The 20,636-nt window shown below is 40.3% G+C and overlaps 1 protein-coding gene across 2 annotated transcripts in view; it reads right to left on the reverse strand.

Moving 5' to 3' along the window:
* Positions 1-12,149: 12,149 nt before the first annotated feature.
* Positions 12,150-20,636, reverse strand: part of KCNK1 (potassium two pore domain channel subfamily K member 1) — a 57,982-nt gene continuing 49,495 nt past the window's right edge. For both annotated transcript variants that reach the window (XM_032242320.1, XM_032242321.1), the window contains exons 2-3: positions 16,949-17,344; positions 12,150-13,072 (exon numbers count right to left, since the gene is read on the reverse strand). In XM_032242320.1, coding sequence (XP_032098211.1) covers positions 12,813-13,072; positions 16,949-17,344 — 656 coding nt within the window. In that variant the 3' untranslated portion in view covers positions 12,150-12,812. The remainder of the gene's footprint in view (positions 13,073-16,948; positions 17,345-20,636) is intronic.

Raw genomic sequence — 20,636 nt, forward strand, 5'->3', positions numbered from 1 at the left:
AAGCAAAGTCAACAGTGTAGAGATGGCAGTGTGATCTGTCGCCATTGTGATTCTGATCTTTCAGAGATGGGAAGACAGAAAAACTTGGGAATTCTGATACTGATGGCAAATCAGTCTTACTAATTCGTTTTTGACAAAGTGCTGGGAGATCACTTATTCATTCAACAAATATTTCTGATCTTGGTAATCACTCCCAATATAAGATTCTAAGACAAAATATGAAATGCAAAGAACTTATTTTTCCTGGCAACTGTGATTTTCTTACTTCATTGGCACATTTCATTCTCACACTAAAAATCAAAACAATGAAAATTAAAATACCCCTTTTTCCCTCCATGTAGCTCATTGTATGCAGCACTGTACTTCCTAAGTGCACTAGCCCTTCAATAATCTCCTTTATCTCTCTCCTTCACTAAAAAATCAATTTATTTTTCTATCCCTTCTAAGTCTTTATGAATATGTCTAAAATGGCTACTTAATTAATTTTGTTCGATGTTGTCCCTGATGAATGAAGAGATTATTGGTATTTGTTCTATTCTAAGGAGGAATAAATTAACCTGATGAAGAAATAGGTCTCCTGTCTGGCAGCACGCAGCACACAGACCTAGAATTATTGAGAGAACAGGTGAAAATCTCCTGACTTCTGGGCATATCTGCAAATGAAAACACACTGCCTTCATTTTAGAGAGAAGGGCTATTGGAGTTATAAATTTATGTCAAAGAATAGAGAATGCCCCCTCTCTTTTCTCCTCACCTTAAAAACAAAACAAATTCTTTGGCTTTGACAGTATAAAAATATAAAATCCTCTGCTTTCCTGTAACGATATTGCTGGCTCTTTCGTCTCAGGCCCTAATAGCCCTGTTCCTACAGATATCCAATAAAAGAAAGAAAAGTCAGAGACATTGCAGTTCTTAAGCACTATTAAACTGCTTAAAGGAATGTTCACAAGTACATATGTGTACATTATTTTATGTAGACATAGCTAAGGAATAGTGTATGCATTTAGCAGAGTAACCAAAACGGTTCATGATCAAAGAATTAATGTGTGGTGAGGTCCTTCCAAGACTATAACTCTACTGGATATCTTTCTTTAATGCTTCAGAAGGCACTGCCATCCTCTACATGGTCCCAGGGACTTGTGAGCACTAATTATCGGTGTACAGCAAGAGCCAGTTAAAATAAATTCCTAGTTGGTGGCTTGTTTGTTATTACCTGGACATACAGCTCATAAACTACAGTATTTAAATGCCAATGAGGCACAAGGAATGTTTTAGAATTATGTGGGGAAATCTCTCTCTTGGGATAACTGATTTTTAAAGTGATCTCTCTGATCAGGTTTCACCTCTAGGACCGAAGAGCTAGCTCTTACTGCACGGCCTGGGGGTGACTTCTATAGTCTGAACTCACATCAAGGCCATCTTGTGTCAAATGCTCAGCCTGCAGGGTGTCTGGGATAGACAAATAATTTTAGAAATGGATATATTTGACAAATAACCTTCACCAGTTAAATGAGGTGAAATAAAAATAAAATATGTTGCATAATGTATTGTTATAAAATATCTAAAGATGCAATTGGTTCTGTAAGTAGCAAAGAACATTTTACCAAATTAGCCTTCTGAAATTAGCATCACAACCACATAAGAATAAAATAGGATGGTATTAGATTTGTGTGTGTGTCTGTGTGTGTGTGTCGTGCAAAATTGGAATTTTATGCAGGACACAAACATATTTGAAATACTTGAATTACTGCTAAAAATTTCAGAAAGTACGGGTAGGCATTAAGTTATACAATTAGAAATGTTGATCAGAACTATTGTCTTGTCGGCAGTTATTATGGTCACTATCCCTGCAACTAGCCCTTCCTAGTCTTTTCATTCAAATTCTGCTTTCAGAAGTCACTAAGTCCACCTTGTAGTTAAATCCAATGTCCTTTTCATCAATCCAATTGGACATTTTTCAGCAGTTGACACTTTGACCATTTTCTGAGTCTTAATATCTTCCTTCCAAATGTCAGGCAATGTAGCCAGTCCTAGCTGTGCATGCCTGTACTTCCAGCTACTTGGGAGGCTGAAGCAGGAGGATCCCTTGAGCCCAGGAGTTCAAAGCCAGCCTGGGCAACATAGCAAGATGCCATCACTTAAAAAAAAAAAAAAATCAGGTCAGGCATTGTAATAGGTATTTTGCACAGATAATCTGATTTAACCCATGTGAACGTTTCCATTATAAACCCAACATTACCATGAAACAAATTTACCTTCCCTTCTCCACTTTTTTTGTTAAAGCACCACGATTTTAGTTTTAGGTTGGAAACTTCTGTATGTTTCTGCATCCTAATCATTCCGGGTTAGGAAAACATGTTAATTATGTGTTAAAACTGCCCTCAGCATTATCTGCTCCTTCTATCCCCTCTCCTTTGCTTCCCTTTCAGACTTTAATTACTAGAACTGGGTCCAAGCTGTACTTGCCAGCTCCAGTACCCCTCTAAATGATCTAACCTGTGCATCAATGGGTGGGCCAGCCTTCCTAATGCCAGGCCTTCAGTATTCATTTTCTACACACTAATGACAGTCTCACTTGACTGCACTCTGGACTCAGGTCAATCCTCAGGTCAAAGTACTCAGGAACCCCCGCCAAGTCTTCAGAAGCCCTCATATCTCACTCTCCTGAACTGATGGCGCTCTCTCCCTACTCCTCCGCATACTTTAGTTGCCAATATTATTCTTATTTTATAAACAGGCTGAATGAAAAACTTCAGAATGGTCACTCAATAATACTGGCAACTGAATTGTATTATGATACATAATGGACCAGGCACTGTGCTAAGTGCTTTCCAAGAAATGACTATGATCTTTACATCCCCTGAGGGGGTAGCTAGTAGATGAGGAAGCTGCAGTTGAGAAGCCTGCCCAAGGCACCACATCTGGAGACTGGCACAGGTGTGCCCGGTGGCAGCATCTCCACCTTGAGCCACTACGCCATATCCCAAGTGACCATTCTACTGCTGCCTGGCTGAGGTCTTCACCTTGGCTTGCACTGACCTCCTAAAATGTTCTCATCCTTAGTCTCCAGGGATAAGCTGTCCCACAAGACCTTTCCTAATGTTGTTGGAATCAGAAAACAATACCCCAAATGAAGGCCTCAGATGCAAAAGTTATTCTCTGACCTTCTTCTACCCTCCTGTTTCTCGGTTCCATTCTTCCCCAAGGCTAGCCATAGAAACTAGAATGCCTCTTCCCCAAGGCAGGTCATGGAAGCCAGAAATCCTTTTCCCTACAGCCAGCCATAAAACCAAAAAGTATGACTCTTGGGGTCCCTCTTCAGTCTTTCTGTGTAAAAATTGGACATAAATAAATTTCCTGACCTACCTCACTTGATTGTAGGTCATAAGACCCCCATTCCAGAAAGGGTGCTGCCTCACATTCGGAAGGAAGGAATGCGTGCTCAGAGAGGCCAGGAAGAATCTAGACAGACAGGCCTTGCTGGGTTTCCCCTCTTAGCCCATCAGCATTCCATTACTCTCTTTTGGTCCAATTTTCTTTCTATACAATTATCCATACTTTGTTGAACTAAAGCATAAGAACCGACAATTTCACCTGTATTTTTGGGTCTCCATTCTGAAGGCTCCTGTGTCACATAAAACTGTGATCAAATAATTGAGTACGCCTTTTCTCCTATTAACTTGTTTTTATCAGTCGATTTTCAATAAACCTTCGGAAGGAGAAGGGGAAGTATCCCTTTGGCCTTGACATTATCCGCCCAAACCCTCAGAGGCCTCTCCCTCCCTTGAGTTTATTGCTTCCCTGACGACTTGCAGGACACCAGATAGCATTGGAATTTCATGACCCCACATTGCTAATTGGTGTGTGTTTATACTCCAAATAAAAAATGGGCAGCTGCCTTGAAAACCTGTGCCATATTTCACTTCCACAGCAGCGGGTATCATTTGTGTTTTAGAAAAATGACTAAAATTGGTTTTAATAGTAGCAGCTAACCGTTGTGAAAAGTGTTCGCTAAGCACCAGTTAGCAAACTAATTGCTTTGCATTCATTATCACAATCTGCCTCCAGAAAAGCTCTCTTCTTCTAACACTTGAGCTCTAACACTTCTAGACAGCTCCTGGATTTACCTGGCTCCAGAAGAACTACGCTCCCTTTAGAAACCATTTTACTCCATTGTCACAGAAGAGATGGGGGTATAGTGCCTAATGTGGACCCCTTCAGAGCCTCCACCACATGACTAGGAGCTCCATGGCTGATCTGAGGGGTCTGGAAATATAGAGCCACATGCAAAGGAACTGAGAGGGACAGCCCATAACCTAAGTGTGTAAAGTTACATTGAATTGTTTGCACACACAGAGATTCTATTTACCCATAATGATTCACTGTTATGTTATTTACAGTTGTGACAGAATACTGATTTTTAGTCATTGCTTAGAATTTAAGAAAATTAATAAGTCCAAGCTTTTAAATAAATGTAGTAGCTTAAATTGAATTTTTAAAGTTGTCCTTAAGAGTGTTCACTTATTCAGTAAGCTCTATATTCTTTCTCTAGCCTCAGTGATTGCATCTTCTTCTTTTTCCTTGGTTCACAGGTATTCACAGCCACCTCTTCTCAGTGGGTGTTTTAATTTTTTTTCAGAGACTGGGGTCTTGCTGTGTTGTCCAGGCTGGGGTGTCGTGGCACGGTCATAGCTCATTTCCACCTTGAATTCCGAGGCTCATGCCATCTTCCTGCCTCTGAGTAGCTGGGACTAACAGCACATGGCACCATACTGCGCCATTTTCTTTTAAATTTGTGGGGATATTTTGTTGTTGTTTGAGACAAGGTCTTGCCCTGTTGCTCAGGTTGGAGTGCAGGGGCACCATTACAGCTCACTATAGACTAGACCTTCTGGGTTGAAGTGGTCCTCCCACCTCAACCTCCTGAGTGTGCACCACCACAGCTGGCTATTTTTAAAATTGTTTGTAGAGATGGGGTCTTGCCATTCTCATTGGATTTGACTGGGTCTGAGTGAGATCTTGCAACTGGACCGTTTACATATTATGTTCTAAGGGAAATAAATACACAGGACATTTTCATTTTACAACTTGGGTAAAAAGCTACTTCATAATCACTTGGCCAGATATTCTGTGTAACACTCATAAAATACTTCTCTTTTTGCCTTAGAGATAGCCATGGAATCTTGAAATCTACAGACATAGGTAACACAGATGATCAGCTGGAAAGAAAACGAATGTGACTGTAGGTGATTAGGCTCTTTAAGACCCTCCATGGCGGTCTGAGAAGCGTTCCAGGTGGCACAGCTAGGTTTCCATACTGACCCACTGTGCTGTCATCCTTCTCCAACCAGTGCCCCTTTAGGAGGGAGTCACCAACAGAATGTGTGGTGTCAATGTCTGACTCCACCCATGCCATGGGTTCTGCTTCACTCACCCAAGACAGGGGTCCCTGGGGCAGTTGGATCTCCTTCTCAGGCTCCCCAAATTATCAGGAAAAAATGATAGACCATGACAAAAATGCAGTCTATTATTTTACTTTTTAATAGAGTTCTGTCAGTTACAGCATGTGCCGTAGATTACAGTGACCTTTAAAATCTAGCTCGGTCACTGTTGAATGGGTGAGAATCGGCTTGGTTCCAGTTTTTAAGGTCACACTGTCCTAAATTGCAATGCATCACACCATGTACTAAGTTGGTAACAACCGCTTAGAGGAAAGCTTTCATTACGCAAGGGAGCACATAAAAAAGGGCACTTATCCAAAACGAATGCAGCAATTTAAACCAAAGATGTTTGTGCAGAGCAAGAACAAGGTAAGGCAGGAGTTTGGAGTAAACTAGGCTGATGTCTTTGAACACCCGTGGACTAATTGGAAGGTCTGAATATCTGGTGGCTGATGGGCTCTGGATGTCTCATCATTGCTTAGAAGTGAAAATTAAATGCTGAGTAATGTGTGTGAAAATACTTATATTTGCATATACACATGAAATGTAAACCAAAGATACAATTCTAAACCCCCCAGCCTACTGAATGGACCTTTCCTCTCAGCTAAGGGCCTTCCAAACTTAACCCGAAACACTAGTTCAGGCTGTGATGGAAGTGAATGGTTGGACATGCCTCCATGAAAGGAATTCAGACACTGCTGACCAGCATTAACATTAAAACAGAGACCTCAAGTCTGATGAAGCAGACTCTATGTAGCAATAAGATGCTGACATGACAGCAAGCTCTGAAAGCAATAGAAATATTTTGCCTCAAAATATGTTTCTTTGATATATTTTGAAATGACCCTGCAAAGCTGTCTCTTGTGGGAACAATCTACATTCTGTAGAGAATCCTCTTCCCTTTCAAGGTATTTTTTTTCTTATCTAGGAGAGAATTAACTAAGTCTGGCACTTTTTTAAGTCTGATAGGAACCATTTACAATCTATTCTCTCAGAAGCCTGCTTTCAACCAGGAGATTTTACCTGCAAAATAAGAACCCTGGTCTCTATGACCCCTTATTTTAATCCAAACACACACTTCTGTTGACTCTGGGTCTTAGATAAACTCTTTCAACTAATCACCAATCAGAAAACCTTTGGATCCACCAATGACCTAGGAGCCTGTCCATCTTGTGTTGTCCTGTTTTTCCAGACCAAACCGATGTATATCTTACATGTACTGGTTGACGTCTTATGTCTCCCTAAAACATATAAAATGAGGCAGCAGTTCAACCACGTGGGACACATGTGGCAGGACCTCCTGAGGCTGTGTCACAGGCATGTTCTCAACCTTGACAAAATAAACTAAATTGATTGAACCTGTGTCAGATGCTTTTTGGCTTACAATCATTTCTATAAATAATAAAACCAAGAGGATGAAAAAGACTCTCAAAACGTAGCTACTTTCTTCACCTAAAATAATATAGACATATTATTTTTTATGCAAGATTTTAGCAATAGTGTCATCTTCATATGGAGACAGCCAGTTACTTTATGATGGAAGACAAGATGCTCAGCCTGAGGGAATTTTCTAGACAAAAGGAATTACCACTTAAAAAGGAAACATTTTAAAATAAGTTTTAGTTATTCTGTATGGAAATGCTATTTGCTTACTCTAGCTGGATAAACATAGTTTAATGTTGTCATGAAAATTGTGTTACTGAAATAACATCAAAAGAAATGTGCGGTTCTTGGAGGCCACTTGGCCCTGCCTGTCTTCTTAATCTGGGTCTGCCCTGGAGGGTTTCTGGCGCCTTTCTTGTTGGGCTGTTGACACACTGGCTGCCCTTCTCTACATATATTTCCTTTCTAGGTTTTTTCCTGATCTAGAAGAGAATGAACTAAGTCTGGAGCATCACTTACAAATTTTTACCAATGTGGAAAAGCCATGTTTTTCTACAAGTGTGTATTCATACTTCGTAATCCTATTGACGCGAGTATGTTCTGTCATTGTATTAGGAATAATAAATTCCTCTTCAAAAGGTTTAATTGTATAATGTTCTTATCCTTTGCTCAAAAGCCCAACCTCCTTGTACTCTTGTCTGCAACCTGCAAACAACCCTCCTGCTCAAGTCATGCCCTGTTATGCCCAGACATGTCCAGATATGCCTTGTACTACAATGGACAGACCATTCCCATCCCCACCTCTTCTTACAAATCATGCACTAACCATAGTTAGAAAAATTCAAGCCTTAGCCAATCAGGATCAGCTTAGATGGCGCAGTCCAATGTAGCCAATAGGGGAAGGACACAGGGACAGGAACTGCATTAGGGATAAAAACCCTTCTCTCCTTTGTTCAGTGTGCTCTTGTGATTGTGACTGATGCAGGCAGCACCCTTCTGCAGAAGTAAATTGCCTTGCTGAGGAAACTTTGTGTGTGACTGCTAGTTCTTCTTTGTGGCACCAAGCATTTGTTTCTGACAATCGGCTTAAAATGTGGATTTTGCACATTGGTAAAAATTTTCTAGGCCACCTGTGTGTGGTTTGTGGCTCTGAGTACACTGTGCCACCCACTTTGAGAACAGCATGTGAGCTGCCATGCTAACATGCAAGTGAGGCTCCACACTTAGTTAAAAGTTGCTTTCAGTAAGATAGGTTGTCATGCATCTAGAGGATGTGACCATTTCTCCTTCTCAGTATAAAAAACAGTGGTCAGACTGTTCTACTCAGATGCTGAGTGCTGCAGGATGCTTAGGGAAGGGTGCAAGTACTCTAAATGCTTTTACAGAACTGAGAGACTACCTACTATTTTAAGGCTGCCTAAGTGATTGCACAGTAATTATTGCCAAGTTGCATATGAAGACCTTTACATTTTTTAAAGTGTCAAAAATTGTAATGTCATTTATGTTGACACAAAATTTGAGTAGCAATTGTTAAAATAATTGAGATTCCATTAGGCTGAGATGGTCCTAGAGCCCTTCAGCTCCTAGGTAAGGAAATCCAACCAAGCTCAATTCAACATAAACAGTGAAAAAGAATACCCTTTACCAGTCAGAAACCACCACCAAGGCCAGGGACTTTCCAGTAGATCATACTCAATTAAGACAAATACTTAGCCCTAGCAAATCAAGCAGTTGCTTTGCTTTGCTTGCATGTTCAGCCTATAAAACCCTGCTGCTCTTGCTGCTAGAGTGAAGCTCTCTGAACCTCTTCAGGTTTGAATGCTATCTAATTCATGAGTCCTTTAATGTTCAGATAAACTCTGCCGAATTAATTTTGTCTGAAATTTTCCTTTTAATACAACTCTCTCCTTTATTTTCTGTGGGTTGGAAAAACAGAGTAATAATTTTATTAGAATTCTTTGTGAAGTAAGTATGTGTATGCTCTGAGTGAAGCAAGAGAGGGCTTCCTTCTTATTAAATGCGCTTTCCTACCAGGACATGAAAAATACTTTAAAAAGCGTTTTTATTTACTTCTGGGTTCCTTACTGCACTCCAAAAAGCGGTTTGCCTGAAAGTACATATTATGTAAGAGAGATACTAGGAAAATTGACTTCAGCAATTTTATGTCTTACCTCACACAAAAGGCCTGGATGCACCAAATTTCCACAATGTAAAACCCTTCCAGAATTAAAAAAAAAAGTAACCATAGGAAAATCTTAAACATTCTACAGAGATAGATTGAAAATGTTACGGGGCATACTCTAATAAAGTAAGTGATAAATACTGTCTCATTTCAATTTCAGCTATTAAGAAATTTTTGTTTCTAAATTTGCCATATATACATTTCTGAAATTACATCCTAAAGGGACTGCCTTCCTAAATTGAGGATATCAGTATTTATCACAGCTCTTCTCAGCATGGAGGCTTTGACAACAACAAATACCAAAATAAATGTATTATGCCACACAATCAGGAAGCTCTGCTCTGACTGAATTCTGAATAAGAGACAGATAATCCTATTCTGATTCTCTAACGTGTGCTTGTGCCAATTTAAAACTTTTCTTCTTTGAGGCAAATGGCTGCTTTTAGTAAGAGATCAGTGTACTAGTGATAACTTCAAAGAGATAAAAAGGCTTTGCATTGACGATTTCAGTTATCTTGAGGTCTCCAGATTTGTAAGTATCGCCTCATTCATTTTCCAAAAGGCCCATTAAGCTGGTTTGGAGAAAGTATGAGTGTGATTTTTTTTTCAGGTAAAAAAAAATAAAAAGTGAACCCATGTCAGTCATCTAGACATTACTCGATTTTGTTTTTTCTGAAGTCCTACCAAATTTCTGTCTTCAGAAAATGTTTATTTTTTCTCTCACTTTTCTTCTTCAACTTTTGAACAAATACTTAAAAAATATCTTAGGGGTGTGATTACTATAGAAATAAACCAGGGTTATAAATGGAGTGATCTGGCCCAAATTTTATCTGTCCTAGGAACCTCTTTTACAAGATTCATTTAAAGACTACCTTGGCAGGGTGGGGCGGTAGGGGGGGGGGGGGGAAAAAAAAAAAAAAAAAAAGACTGTCTTCATCCCTTGGTCTCTCCACCTTTGGGTTTCTGAAAGGTTAAGAACTCCCACTCTGAGATAGTCTCTGTTCTCTCCTTCCATGGAGTGTATCCACTACTTTGAAATTAACATCTCTACCAGACACAACACATTTAAGTTCACACACAGCACCGTGCCCTGGAACGACAAGGCTTCCTGCTGCTGTTGTACCCCGAGGATATTCCCTAGGTCTCTTAGGAACTCTGTCTTGAAGGCTCCTGGTAAGCAGGTGAGTTCAGCTTGTACTCATCACCCAGGATCCTGTAGTATTTACTTTCATCTTCAACTTCTCATTTTCTCTCTTCCAACTAAAGGGTTTCCAATGTCAGTTCTGGCTTAGCTACCCCGTCCATCTGCCACCTCCATGTCATGCCTGCAGCAAGCCCTGTTTCTGTTCTCTGAGGGGCTGAGCCAGAGCTCCTCCTGGTTCACCAAGCTCGCTTCTCCCAGGGGAACAAAGGGCAGCAGCATTGGCCAAAGACAAAAAGAAACCCTGGGGAAGACATCCTCCCTTACATTTCCTGCCTGCTGGAGTGAGGGTCGAGGTAAAACTTGCTCCTACTTTTCTACTTCGCCCTTCACATTAACAACAACAATTTGAAGGGCATTAAGGTTTAATGTGTTCGCTGCGGATTCATACCAGTTCCTAAAATTAAGTACTAAACTCTATTACTTATTGATGACATCTGATTCAGAATTTTTTCTTCATGTACGTCCTCATATTCTGGACTTTGAACTTCTCTCTCATGTTAGAGCCAAGCAGCTGTGGCAAACCAGCCTTTTATTTTTTTCCTGCATTGCATAAAATAGAACAACACTCTCCAAGCGTAATCCAGCTTCTGTGATTTACATTCATCAGCACCTCAGGACTTTACACCACACCAAGCTTTGTGATCATCGGGAACGTTTGCAGACCCTGTTATGGCCATGATGCATCCCTCTATTCCCCAAGGATTCTCTATTCTACCCTTAACCAGTGATCTGCCCTCATGACAGCAGTTTTCCATTGCAGAGACATGGTCAAAGGGAGGAAATATGCTTTCAGGGCAGCACGCCTGAATTCCTCTAAAAAATACTTTCCCTCTAAAGTCACGTACATTTTTCCATCTCCCATTCCTCTAATCAGTAAGCTATTTAAGCATCTGAACCCCCGTTGAGATGTGGGACAATCACTCTCTAATTCTTTCTGCATGCACGGTAGTAATAAATCTGTATGCCTTTTCTCATTAATCTGCCTTTTTTTGTGAGTTGATTTTTCAGCAAACCTTCCGAAGGGAAAAGGGAAGCTTTCCCTTTGCCCTGCAGCTGGTAATGATTGGCTCATGGCAGCACATGGTACAGAAGATAGATGGTTACTGAGTGAGCAACCCACTGTCAGGAGGACCGCCCCACGATCAGAGTGCTTGGCCGGCTCAACAGAGGGTGCTGATTTTGCACCAATTTTTACCAACCCCTCAAACATCAACTCCTGGTCAGCTACCCATGAGAGGTAAGGCTCCATTAGGAGGTTCAGTGAGCTTTCATGATCACACAGGAGTTTTCTCATTTTCTCTTCTAAAATCCTTAATCGTATCCTGTGTACATCAACTTAATGTGACCTTTATGTTTTCCATGAAGGAGTGTGTATGTGTATATATATATATATCTATATGTGTGTGTGTATGTGTGTGTGTGTGTGTGTGTGTGTGTATACACACACAGTTGTCCTGGTGCTTGAGGAGGCAGAGCTAAGTGTTTGAGGCCAGCTTGGGCAATATAGAGATCTCTCGCTCATGTATATATATACACACACATATATATATATATTCATATATATATATATGTGTGTGTGTGTGTGTATTCCTTTATATATATACATACACACACACACGCATATATATATATATGCACACTCCTGATATATGAAAGCATAAAATTACAACCAACTGTGATTTTTTTGTTCATTTTAGCATCTAAATTTAAAATTCCTAGATTAATGCAACATAATCTGTTCATTTAGGGATTTGTGTTTAAGTTCTGTGCTTTAGTACTAGGTGGCTGCAAACCACAATGTACTTTCAAAATAAAGTATCTTAATCTTTTTATAAATCCTATTCATAATTTGTTCAATTCCAAAAGAAGTTTATAAACATGTTAAGACATCTGACACCATTCTATTGCAAGAGGATAGAAATTTATTGCAGCAGAATAATATGATTTTTCACTCTTAAGTTTATTATTCTCCTTATTGTAGCAACTCTAGATCCTTTTGTATAAAGAGAAATCAAAAGAAACAGAATATCTACAATCTTGGTTTAAGAAGTACACTGGGATCTGGTGACCTAAACCGTATGTACAGAATATAAACATATTTATACTTTATATGTACATAGTTAATGGTTACCTATGCATTATAAATAGTAAGTTTAACTTAGATTCTATAAAAATAATCATTTTGGATGGGCGCATGCAAACCAGTACACATAAGCCTATTTATAAAACACATCTCTATGCTTTCTTTGCTTCTAAATTTTGCTCTTTAGCCATCAGCTAAATGATTTAAATGCAAACCCCAAAGATTCCAGTTAAAAGTATAAAATCTGCTTCTAACCCCATCAGGATACTGCTTCAAGTATTCTCTTCCTACGTAAGGTCTAGGCAATTTTGTCGCATATGAATTTTAGGTGCACATTAGACATCCTGCCAGGGTCACAGCTTCTTTGTTCCATTTTTGTTTAATAAGACTTTGCAAACAGTGGATATTTCTTAAAGTGACATCATTTTCGCTTTTGCGTTTTGATAAAAATGAACATACTTAAGCCTTTTTCTTGCACCCTGACCCTGATGCTCTAGGATAATGCAACAAATTCTACCCTCAGTGGTTTGCAGGGCCGTCCACGCAGGCAGATGACTGAGTGGCCACAAAAGGCTCATTTTGCTTCTGGTCCTCTTTCATGCCAGCTGCCTGGTCTGTGATCGAGGAGAAGGACAGCTGGTCATGCTCTATGATGTGCACTTGATCCTCATCCTTGTCCTTCTTCACATAGAACATTTTTCTGAATTTTTTCAGCTCATGGAGTTCACAGAAGGTTTCCAGAACTACCAACATGGCAATAAGGCCAAGTAGCAGGTAACCTGTGTGAGAAACGGGAGAGTATCTCAGTGTGATCTCAACATAGATACATCAAGTAGTGAGTGACTTACCTGCCCACCTCGTGCCAACACAGTGTCTGTTAAGGAATAAACTATTGCCAGTTTTTTAATTTTTAGGAGTGTTTTTAAGTCCATGGCTCAAAGAGGAACTACCCATTAAAGAGTGAAATATATCAAAGAATGATTTAATCTCCTATGAACTTGAATTCGTTAGAATTACGGGTTGCAATTTTTGAGGAAAAAAAAATACTTGGGGCTGATGTGGCATTACTAAAGACATACAACATACTGAACTTACCCAAGTGTGATCTTGCGTGCAAGGAAGACTTAACACCTCTGCTTTATAATCAGTGATTCACAAAAAGCCAGTGATGTTTTAAAAAAGTTTTCGTTTTATCATAGGTTGCTTGGAAGAAAGCTTCATATCTTTTTAAGCACTCAATACTCTTACAATTTCTACTACAGAATAAGATTTTAGTCATATAAATTGCAGTCTAAATGCTATGGTTTAGCTGTGTCCCCACCCAAATCTCATCTTGAATTCCCATGTGTTGTTGGAGGGACCTGGTGGGAGGCAGTTGAATCACGGGGGCAGGTCTTACCCCTGCTGTTCTCATGATAGTGAATAAGTCTCATGAGATCTGACAGTTTTGGAAAGAGGACTACCTGGGAGCTGCTGTGGCTAGGCCAGCTGTCGTGGCGCTTGAGGAGGCAAAGCTAAGTGTTTGAGGCCAGCCCGGGCAATATAGAGAACTCTCTCTCATGCATTGAAAAACAAATTTAAAAAAAAAAGAGGAGTTACCCTGCACACCCTCTCTCTCTCTTTGCTTGCTGCCATCCATGTAAGATGTAACTTGCTCCTCCTTGCCTTCCACCGTGATTGTGAGACTTCCCTAGCCACGTGGAACTATAAGTCCATTAATCCTTTCTTGTGTACATTGCCCAGTCTCAGGTATGTCTTTATCAGCAGCATGAAAATGGACTAATACACTAAACTAAATCAAAAATTTAAGAATGGATGTCGGGCCGGGTGCCGTGGCTCAAGCCTGTAATCCCAGCACTGTGGGAGGCCAAGGCGGGTGGATCACAAGGTCAAGAGATTGAGACCATCTGGTCAACATGGTGAAACCCCATCTCTACTAAAAATACAAAAAACTAGCTGGGCATGGTGGTGGTGCGTGCCTGTAATCCCAGCAACTCAGGAGGCTGGGGCAGGAGAATTGCCTGAACCCGGGAGGTGGAGGTTGCGGTGAGCTGAGATCGCGCCATTGCACTCCAGCCTGGGTAACAAGAGCGAAACTCCGTCTTAAAAAAAAAAAAAAAAAAGAATGGATGTCGATATTAAATAGGTCCTTGTGCATGGTTATCTACACTTGCACCTAAATCCAGCAGCAAAGCCAAGCTCTCCATTACTTCCCAGTCATTTCTGGACACATGGGCTATTCACTGGCTCCCACTACCAGCTTCTTACTGAGGAAATAAAGGATAACTGTTGACTCGGATAAAATGCTATTGCTTGGAATCTGTCGTGGGAAATGGTGATTTAAAATTCCTTCCATCATTTTAAAAATCAGTTTTCAGAAAAAAAAAAATTCATCATAAAAAGGAACAGAATTGTGAAGGTGAAAGCTTCAAGAATAACAAAAATTCCAATTTCATGTCACGGTGGTAAAACATTTGAGAAAGATTTTCAAAAATGTACGAAGTAGGGAAGCTAGAATTGACAGTACAACAGGAATAAGGAGGCTGATTAACCCAAGAATACAAAGTTTTAGTATCTTCAGAATCTGACTACAGATTTTGATAACATTATCGTGCATTCAATCTACTCTCCTGTAGTTTAAAAATAGTAATGACATTTAGATTAATTGATGGATCTGTGTCTTTTCCTTTATTATTATGATTATTATTTGAGATGGAGTCTCACTCCGTCACCCAGGCTGGAGTACAGTGGCATGATGTCGGCTCACTGCAACTTCCGCCTTCCAGGTTCAAGTAATTTCCAGCTAATATTTGTATTTTTAGTAGAGATGGTGTTTTACCATATTGGCCAGGCTGGTCTCTAACTCCTGGCCTCAAGTGATCTGCCTACCTCAGCCTCCCACAGTACTAGCATGACAGGCATGAGCCACTGTGACCCACTTCCTTTATTATTATTTAATCAAACTCTTGAATGCTGACAAAAATACCCAGGGGGTTTCAGGCAAAAACTGAAAAAATAAAATTTTGCTCAACCACTTAACTTCCTCAGTGTTTCTTATAATACAAAATGCATAATAATGTTATCAAAATCTATAGTCAGATTGTCTTCTGATTCTTGGATTAGTCAGAAGACAATTTATATAAGAAAATTGTAGCTGCAAACATAGTTACAGAAACATTCTACTTCCCTAAGTCACAAAATAAAATAAAAAACAATCACCTATTATATGAAAAGAAAGTTAAGATAATGTTTACTTGGCTATGAAACTCACACACACACAAAACATTTCTAATGCTACTGGCCAACACCACCACAGGAGTGCTGAAACTGTCATACTTAGATAATGCTGATGACAGTGTCAACTCATAACAACATTTGGAAAGCACCAGGCCATTATGTTCTGTGAGTCACAAAAAGGCGTATTCACTTTGCACCAGCAATCTCATTTCTTGGAAGAATATCAGAGTAAGAAATGTGTACATATACAAAAATGTTCTCTACAGTGTCATTTATAATACCGCTGATTTAGAAGAAACCTAAATAGTGAGCAATAGAGGCATGGTTGGATTATGCTATGGCCACCTGGTGACTATCATATGAGCTCTAAAAATAATGCTTACGGTAGCTACAGGAAATATAAAATCATCCTAGTAACCATTTGGCAAAAAAAAAAAAAAAAAAAAAAATCTGTTGAACTTGTATGGTAGCCAGGCACTGTTCAAAGCATTGGGGATTTATGAGAAAAGTCTTTGTTTTGGCTGAGCCCGTGGTTTAATGGAAATGTCAAAATACATTTCACATGTATTTTGTGTCAAACACAATTCAACTAAGCATTTTGTAGAGTTAAGAATTACAAGACAGGGCCAAGACAGAGCATCTGGCTGCCTGAGTATCTACTATGATTTCCTAGAAAACATGATCTGAGCCAAGTCATAAACTGAAAAATTCTTAAGGTGGCAAGGCAGAAATGAAAACAGTAGGTACATTATAACTGCAATTCTGTGCATCCTGAAAAGGACAGGAAGGCTCACACAGAAATGAATAGTTTCTTGAAAATGCTTTTCTATGACATTATATTTAATTTAAAATGAAAACTGCTAAAAAGTATAAATTCCTGGCCATCTGAATTTTAACGCCCATATTATTTTCCACATGCAAAATTCTGGAAACAGTTAAGAGAGTCTAACTTCTTTGAAAACAAACCAGATGGACACATAAGGTAAGGAGCTCTTTTAAGAATTTTTTGGTAAATTAAAGAGCATGATTGATAACAAGCTCTATCCGAGGCCTAGTTTTCTTGGGCTTAAAATATTTAATAAAGTAGAGCAATCCTTTTTTTTAAATTAACAGTTGGTTATCAAGTACATGCTGTATGATGTATTTTGGCACTGTCATTTATAATGCCTATATTATTAGTAAGAAATTGATCTGTAATTTTAAGGTGCCTGTGAAAAGTAACTCAGTAATTAATTTTTACATAAAGAGTTTTGAAGGAAATCATAAAATGAAATGATTGAGAAGGTGGTAAATTCAGAAAACTTCTCAATAAGAAAGCAATCAGGACTTTTATAAACGACTCCTCACTGGGAGGTGAGGTGGAGCTTGCAATGGCAAAGCAGAGACAGAAGGAGCAGGCAGGGAGCCATGATACTCACACGTGATCCCAATCTTATAGAGCTCTCTGAATTTTTGATTGTAGCCTTCGCCAGGCACATAATCCCCTAGGCCAATGGTGCTCAGGGAAATAAAACAAAAATAAAAGGATTCCAGGAAGTTCCAGTCATCCTCCAGGACAGAGAAGACAGCAGCTGGGATGAAAAAGAAGCAGGACACAGTGACAAACCCGAGGAGCACGGCGTGGACAATGGCCACCACCTGCTTGGAGAAGCCCCAGCGGATGTGGAAGTAGAGGACGGGCCTGCGGGTAACGTGCACGGTGATGCGCTGGACCACAGCTGTCAGGAACAGGAGGGTGAAGGGAATGCCGATGACGGAGTAGATGATGCAGAAGGCCTTACCCCCATCTGACAAGGGCACGGTGTGGCCATAACCTACAAGGAGAACAAAGTCACTGAGGCAAAGAAGAAGAGGCAGAGTGGCAAACACATTCTTAACCAATATATGCCTATCGTCTGCATTTATTCCCCCCAAATCAAAGAGAAGAACGAGACTGCAGGTCTGCCACCTTAGAGGCGCTGGCATAACTGTCATGTCAGTAAATTTCAGCAGTGGTTGCTGTAAGTTTGGAAGTCCACCATTCTTTGTAAAATGCAACCAGCAATTCCAACACATCAGGGTCTCTGGACTTGAATTCACTATCAGGCTCAAACACAAGTTCTGTGTACTAAGGAGCTAAGGCCCACAACATCTTTTTTTTTTTTTTTTTTTTTTTTAGAGAGTCTCGCTCTGTTTCCCAGGCTGAAGTACAATGGCACAATCTCGGCTCATGGCAACCTCCGCCTCCTGGCTTCAAGCGATTCTCCTGTCTCAGCCTCTCAGGTACCTAGGACTATAGGTGCATGCTGCCACACCTGGCTAATTTTTTTTTGTATTTTTAGTAGAGACCGGTTTCACCGTGTTAGCCAGGATGGTCTCGAGCTCCTGACCTCATGATCTGCCCACCTTGGCCTCCCAGAGTCCTGGGATTACAGGTGAGATCCACACCATCTTAGACCATCAGGAAAAACTCATCTGAGGCCACCCACTTCACCCAGCCCAGTCTATCCCCTCCACCCCTTCACTTTCCCTAAGGATCTTCATTAGTGTCAAAACCTCAGTCTACACTCACCTCTCCAACAAACTACTCAGAATGTTCTAACAGGAACAATTGACAAAGTGTGAACAGAACCAAGATAATACAAGTCCAGCAGGAGGGCAAAGTAGACTCAGTGAAGATAGAGATACCAAAAAGAGGAAGAAAACTTGAAGATTAAAGCATGCCAAGTCACAGGATGGAGCACTTGTATACAGCACCCTTGACATGAGTAACTCCATCTTAGAAAACAACTCCATCTTACATTTCATAGGGCACTTTGCCAATAGGGACAAGATGTTATGCTTAATAAATAAAATCTGCGGCCGGGCGCGGTGGCTCACGCCTATAATCCCAGCACTTTGGGAGGCCGAGGCGGGTGGATCACGAGGTCAAGAGATCGAGACCATCCTGGTCAACAAGGTGAAACCCTGTCTCTACTAAAAATACAAAAATCAGCTGGGCATGGTGGTGCGCGCCTGCAGTCCCAGCTACCTGGGAGGCTGAGGCAGGAGAATTGCTTGAATCTAGGAGGCGGAGGTTGCAGTGAGCTGAGATCGAGCCATTGCACTCCAGCCTGGGTAACAAGAGCGAAACTCCGTCTCAAGAAAAAAAAAAAAAAAAAATCTGCATCCACCAGATAAGGTCAAAAACAAGCACATTCTGTCACTATCAGTCCTCACCAGAGGACTCTGTGGCCATAAAAAGAGCTAGACATCAGTAGCTCAAAATGGCCATCTTAACTGATCTGTCTTGCTGTCAATTGTGATTAGCACCTGGCATTTGCTGGGAAGGCTCTGTCCCCACCAAACACTCCTCCTTGCAAAACCTGTGGATCCCTCGCCTGGCCCAGACCAGGGGATTCTTCGTGGGTTTGTTGCTCTCCGAGTCTCCCTGGACTGGTTTGCTAACCCTTCTTCTTGTCCCTTTTCTCTTGATGTTATATGTTACTTTGTCTGCTGTGAAATGTTTGATCTGTAACACGTACCTATTGATTAAGTATACTATTAAGTATGGTTTGCAATACAACTGACTTGTGTGCCTGCGGCTCTGACTACCGAGTGAACAGGAGGTACTAGGGAGAGTTGCCTCCTTGCAATTCCACGTAGCTCCTGGCTTTTGTGACCGAAATAGCATCAGTAAAAGTCTAACACTACGGAAAGACACAAATGCACATGGACATGGTTATCCCTGACTTTGTACTGCTCATGAGAATACTTTTTGTAAAAATTTTGCCCAATTATCTGGTTAAATGGCACATTCATAAACTGACACATTCCCCTCCACCGTCATTTCTGTATTTTCAGAGATGTCATAAATTCCACAAACAAACATTGAAAAAATTACATTAGGACCAGTGGTTGAAACACATGTCTGTTTTACTTTCTACGAGGTTGAAGTTATTCCCAAATCAAGCCAATCAGGGGGCTCTTTATCCAGCCAACACCAACAGAGAACCCAGCTGGGAATGGGGCCTGGTGGCTATTTTTAAAACATGAGCACTTCATCTTAAAAGAACTAACATGTCTGAACAAGTCAATTCAGGAAAAAGCAAGCTAAATACGTTTTTAAAATGAAATTGGATTCTCACAAAAATCCACATGGTTGATTATAATTGAAAAATAGTTTCAAAATCTGATCTCTAAAATAATAAACAAACCCCTCAGTTGCAAATCCCCCAAATTCTCTGCCTTACACCTGAGGCTTATACAAGTGTATGTGGTTATTAAAAATCTTCCTCAATTATTCCCATCTACAGCCTTGCCACAGCAGAGCCAAGGTTCTTGATCCACTGCCCCAGAAGGTACAGTTTATGAATGAGCTACAACTAGGCCCAGGAATACTCTGAGATTGTACATCCGAGTTCTGATGGAGAGATTCCAGGTCTTCGATTCTCAAAAGGGGTCCTCAAATGGTTAAGAATCACTCTTGTTCTGAGCGTCCATTCCTGAATGCATCTGGTCCCTGCACACCCAGCTGCTCCTGGAATGTGGTGGCTAATTTTGATATTGAAAGAGGGAAATGGGCAAGTTGGAGAGTGTCTTGAGAATAACATGAAGGATGGTGCCAAATAATGTTCATGCAACATATGGAATCGGGAGCCTTTGAATGTTTCATTTTGAGAAAAAAAAAAAAGCATGAAAGAAGAATGAGACTTGTTCTGAGGAAAGCAGCTGATATCACAGAATCACCTGAATTAATGGGAGCCACAACTTCAGCTAGGCACCAAGTAGGGCTGTTTTGAAGCTTGCAGAGATCTGGAAATAAAGTCTGAAAATGGAAATGTATTTAACCATAAAAAAGCCAACGGGAGAGCCATTCACAAATGTAGTTACTAGCTTGTGACTGAAAGGAGATGTTAATAATAGTGCTCACAGGACCAGAGGGTCAAGCAGAAGCTGCAATGGATGAATTTAGCTTTGACACTGATTTTGTCAAGAAAACAAGATCAGCTGAGTCAGTTGGACTCCACGAAGCCCTTTAAGTCTATTATATTACTTTTTTTGGTAGCCTTTTTATAAATTAGCTTTACTAAAAGTATAACACACAGCTCAAATCTTCAGTACCATCTGTTCCAATAATTTACATGA

This window comes from Sapajus apella, unplaced genomic scaffold (genome assembly GCF_009761245.1).
Source record: "Sapajus apella isolate SASKATOON/1434 unplaced genomic scaffold, GSC_monkey_1.0 scaffold49, whole genome shotgun sequence".
Lineage (NCBI taxonomy): Eukaryota > Metazoa > Chordata > Mammalia > Primates > Cebidae > Sapajus > Sapajus apella.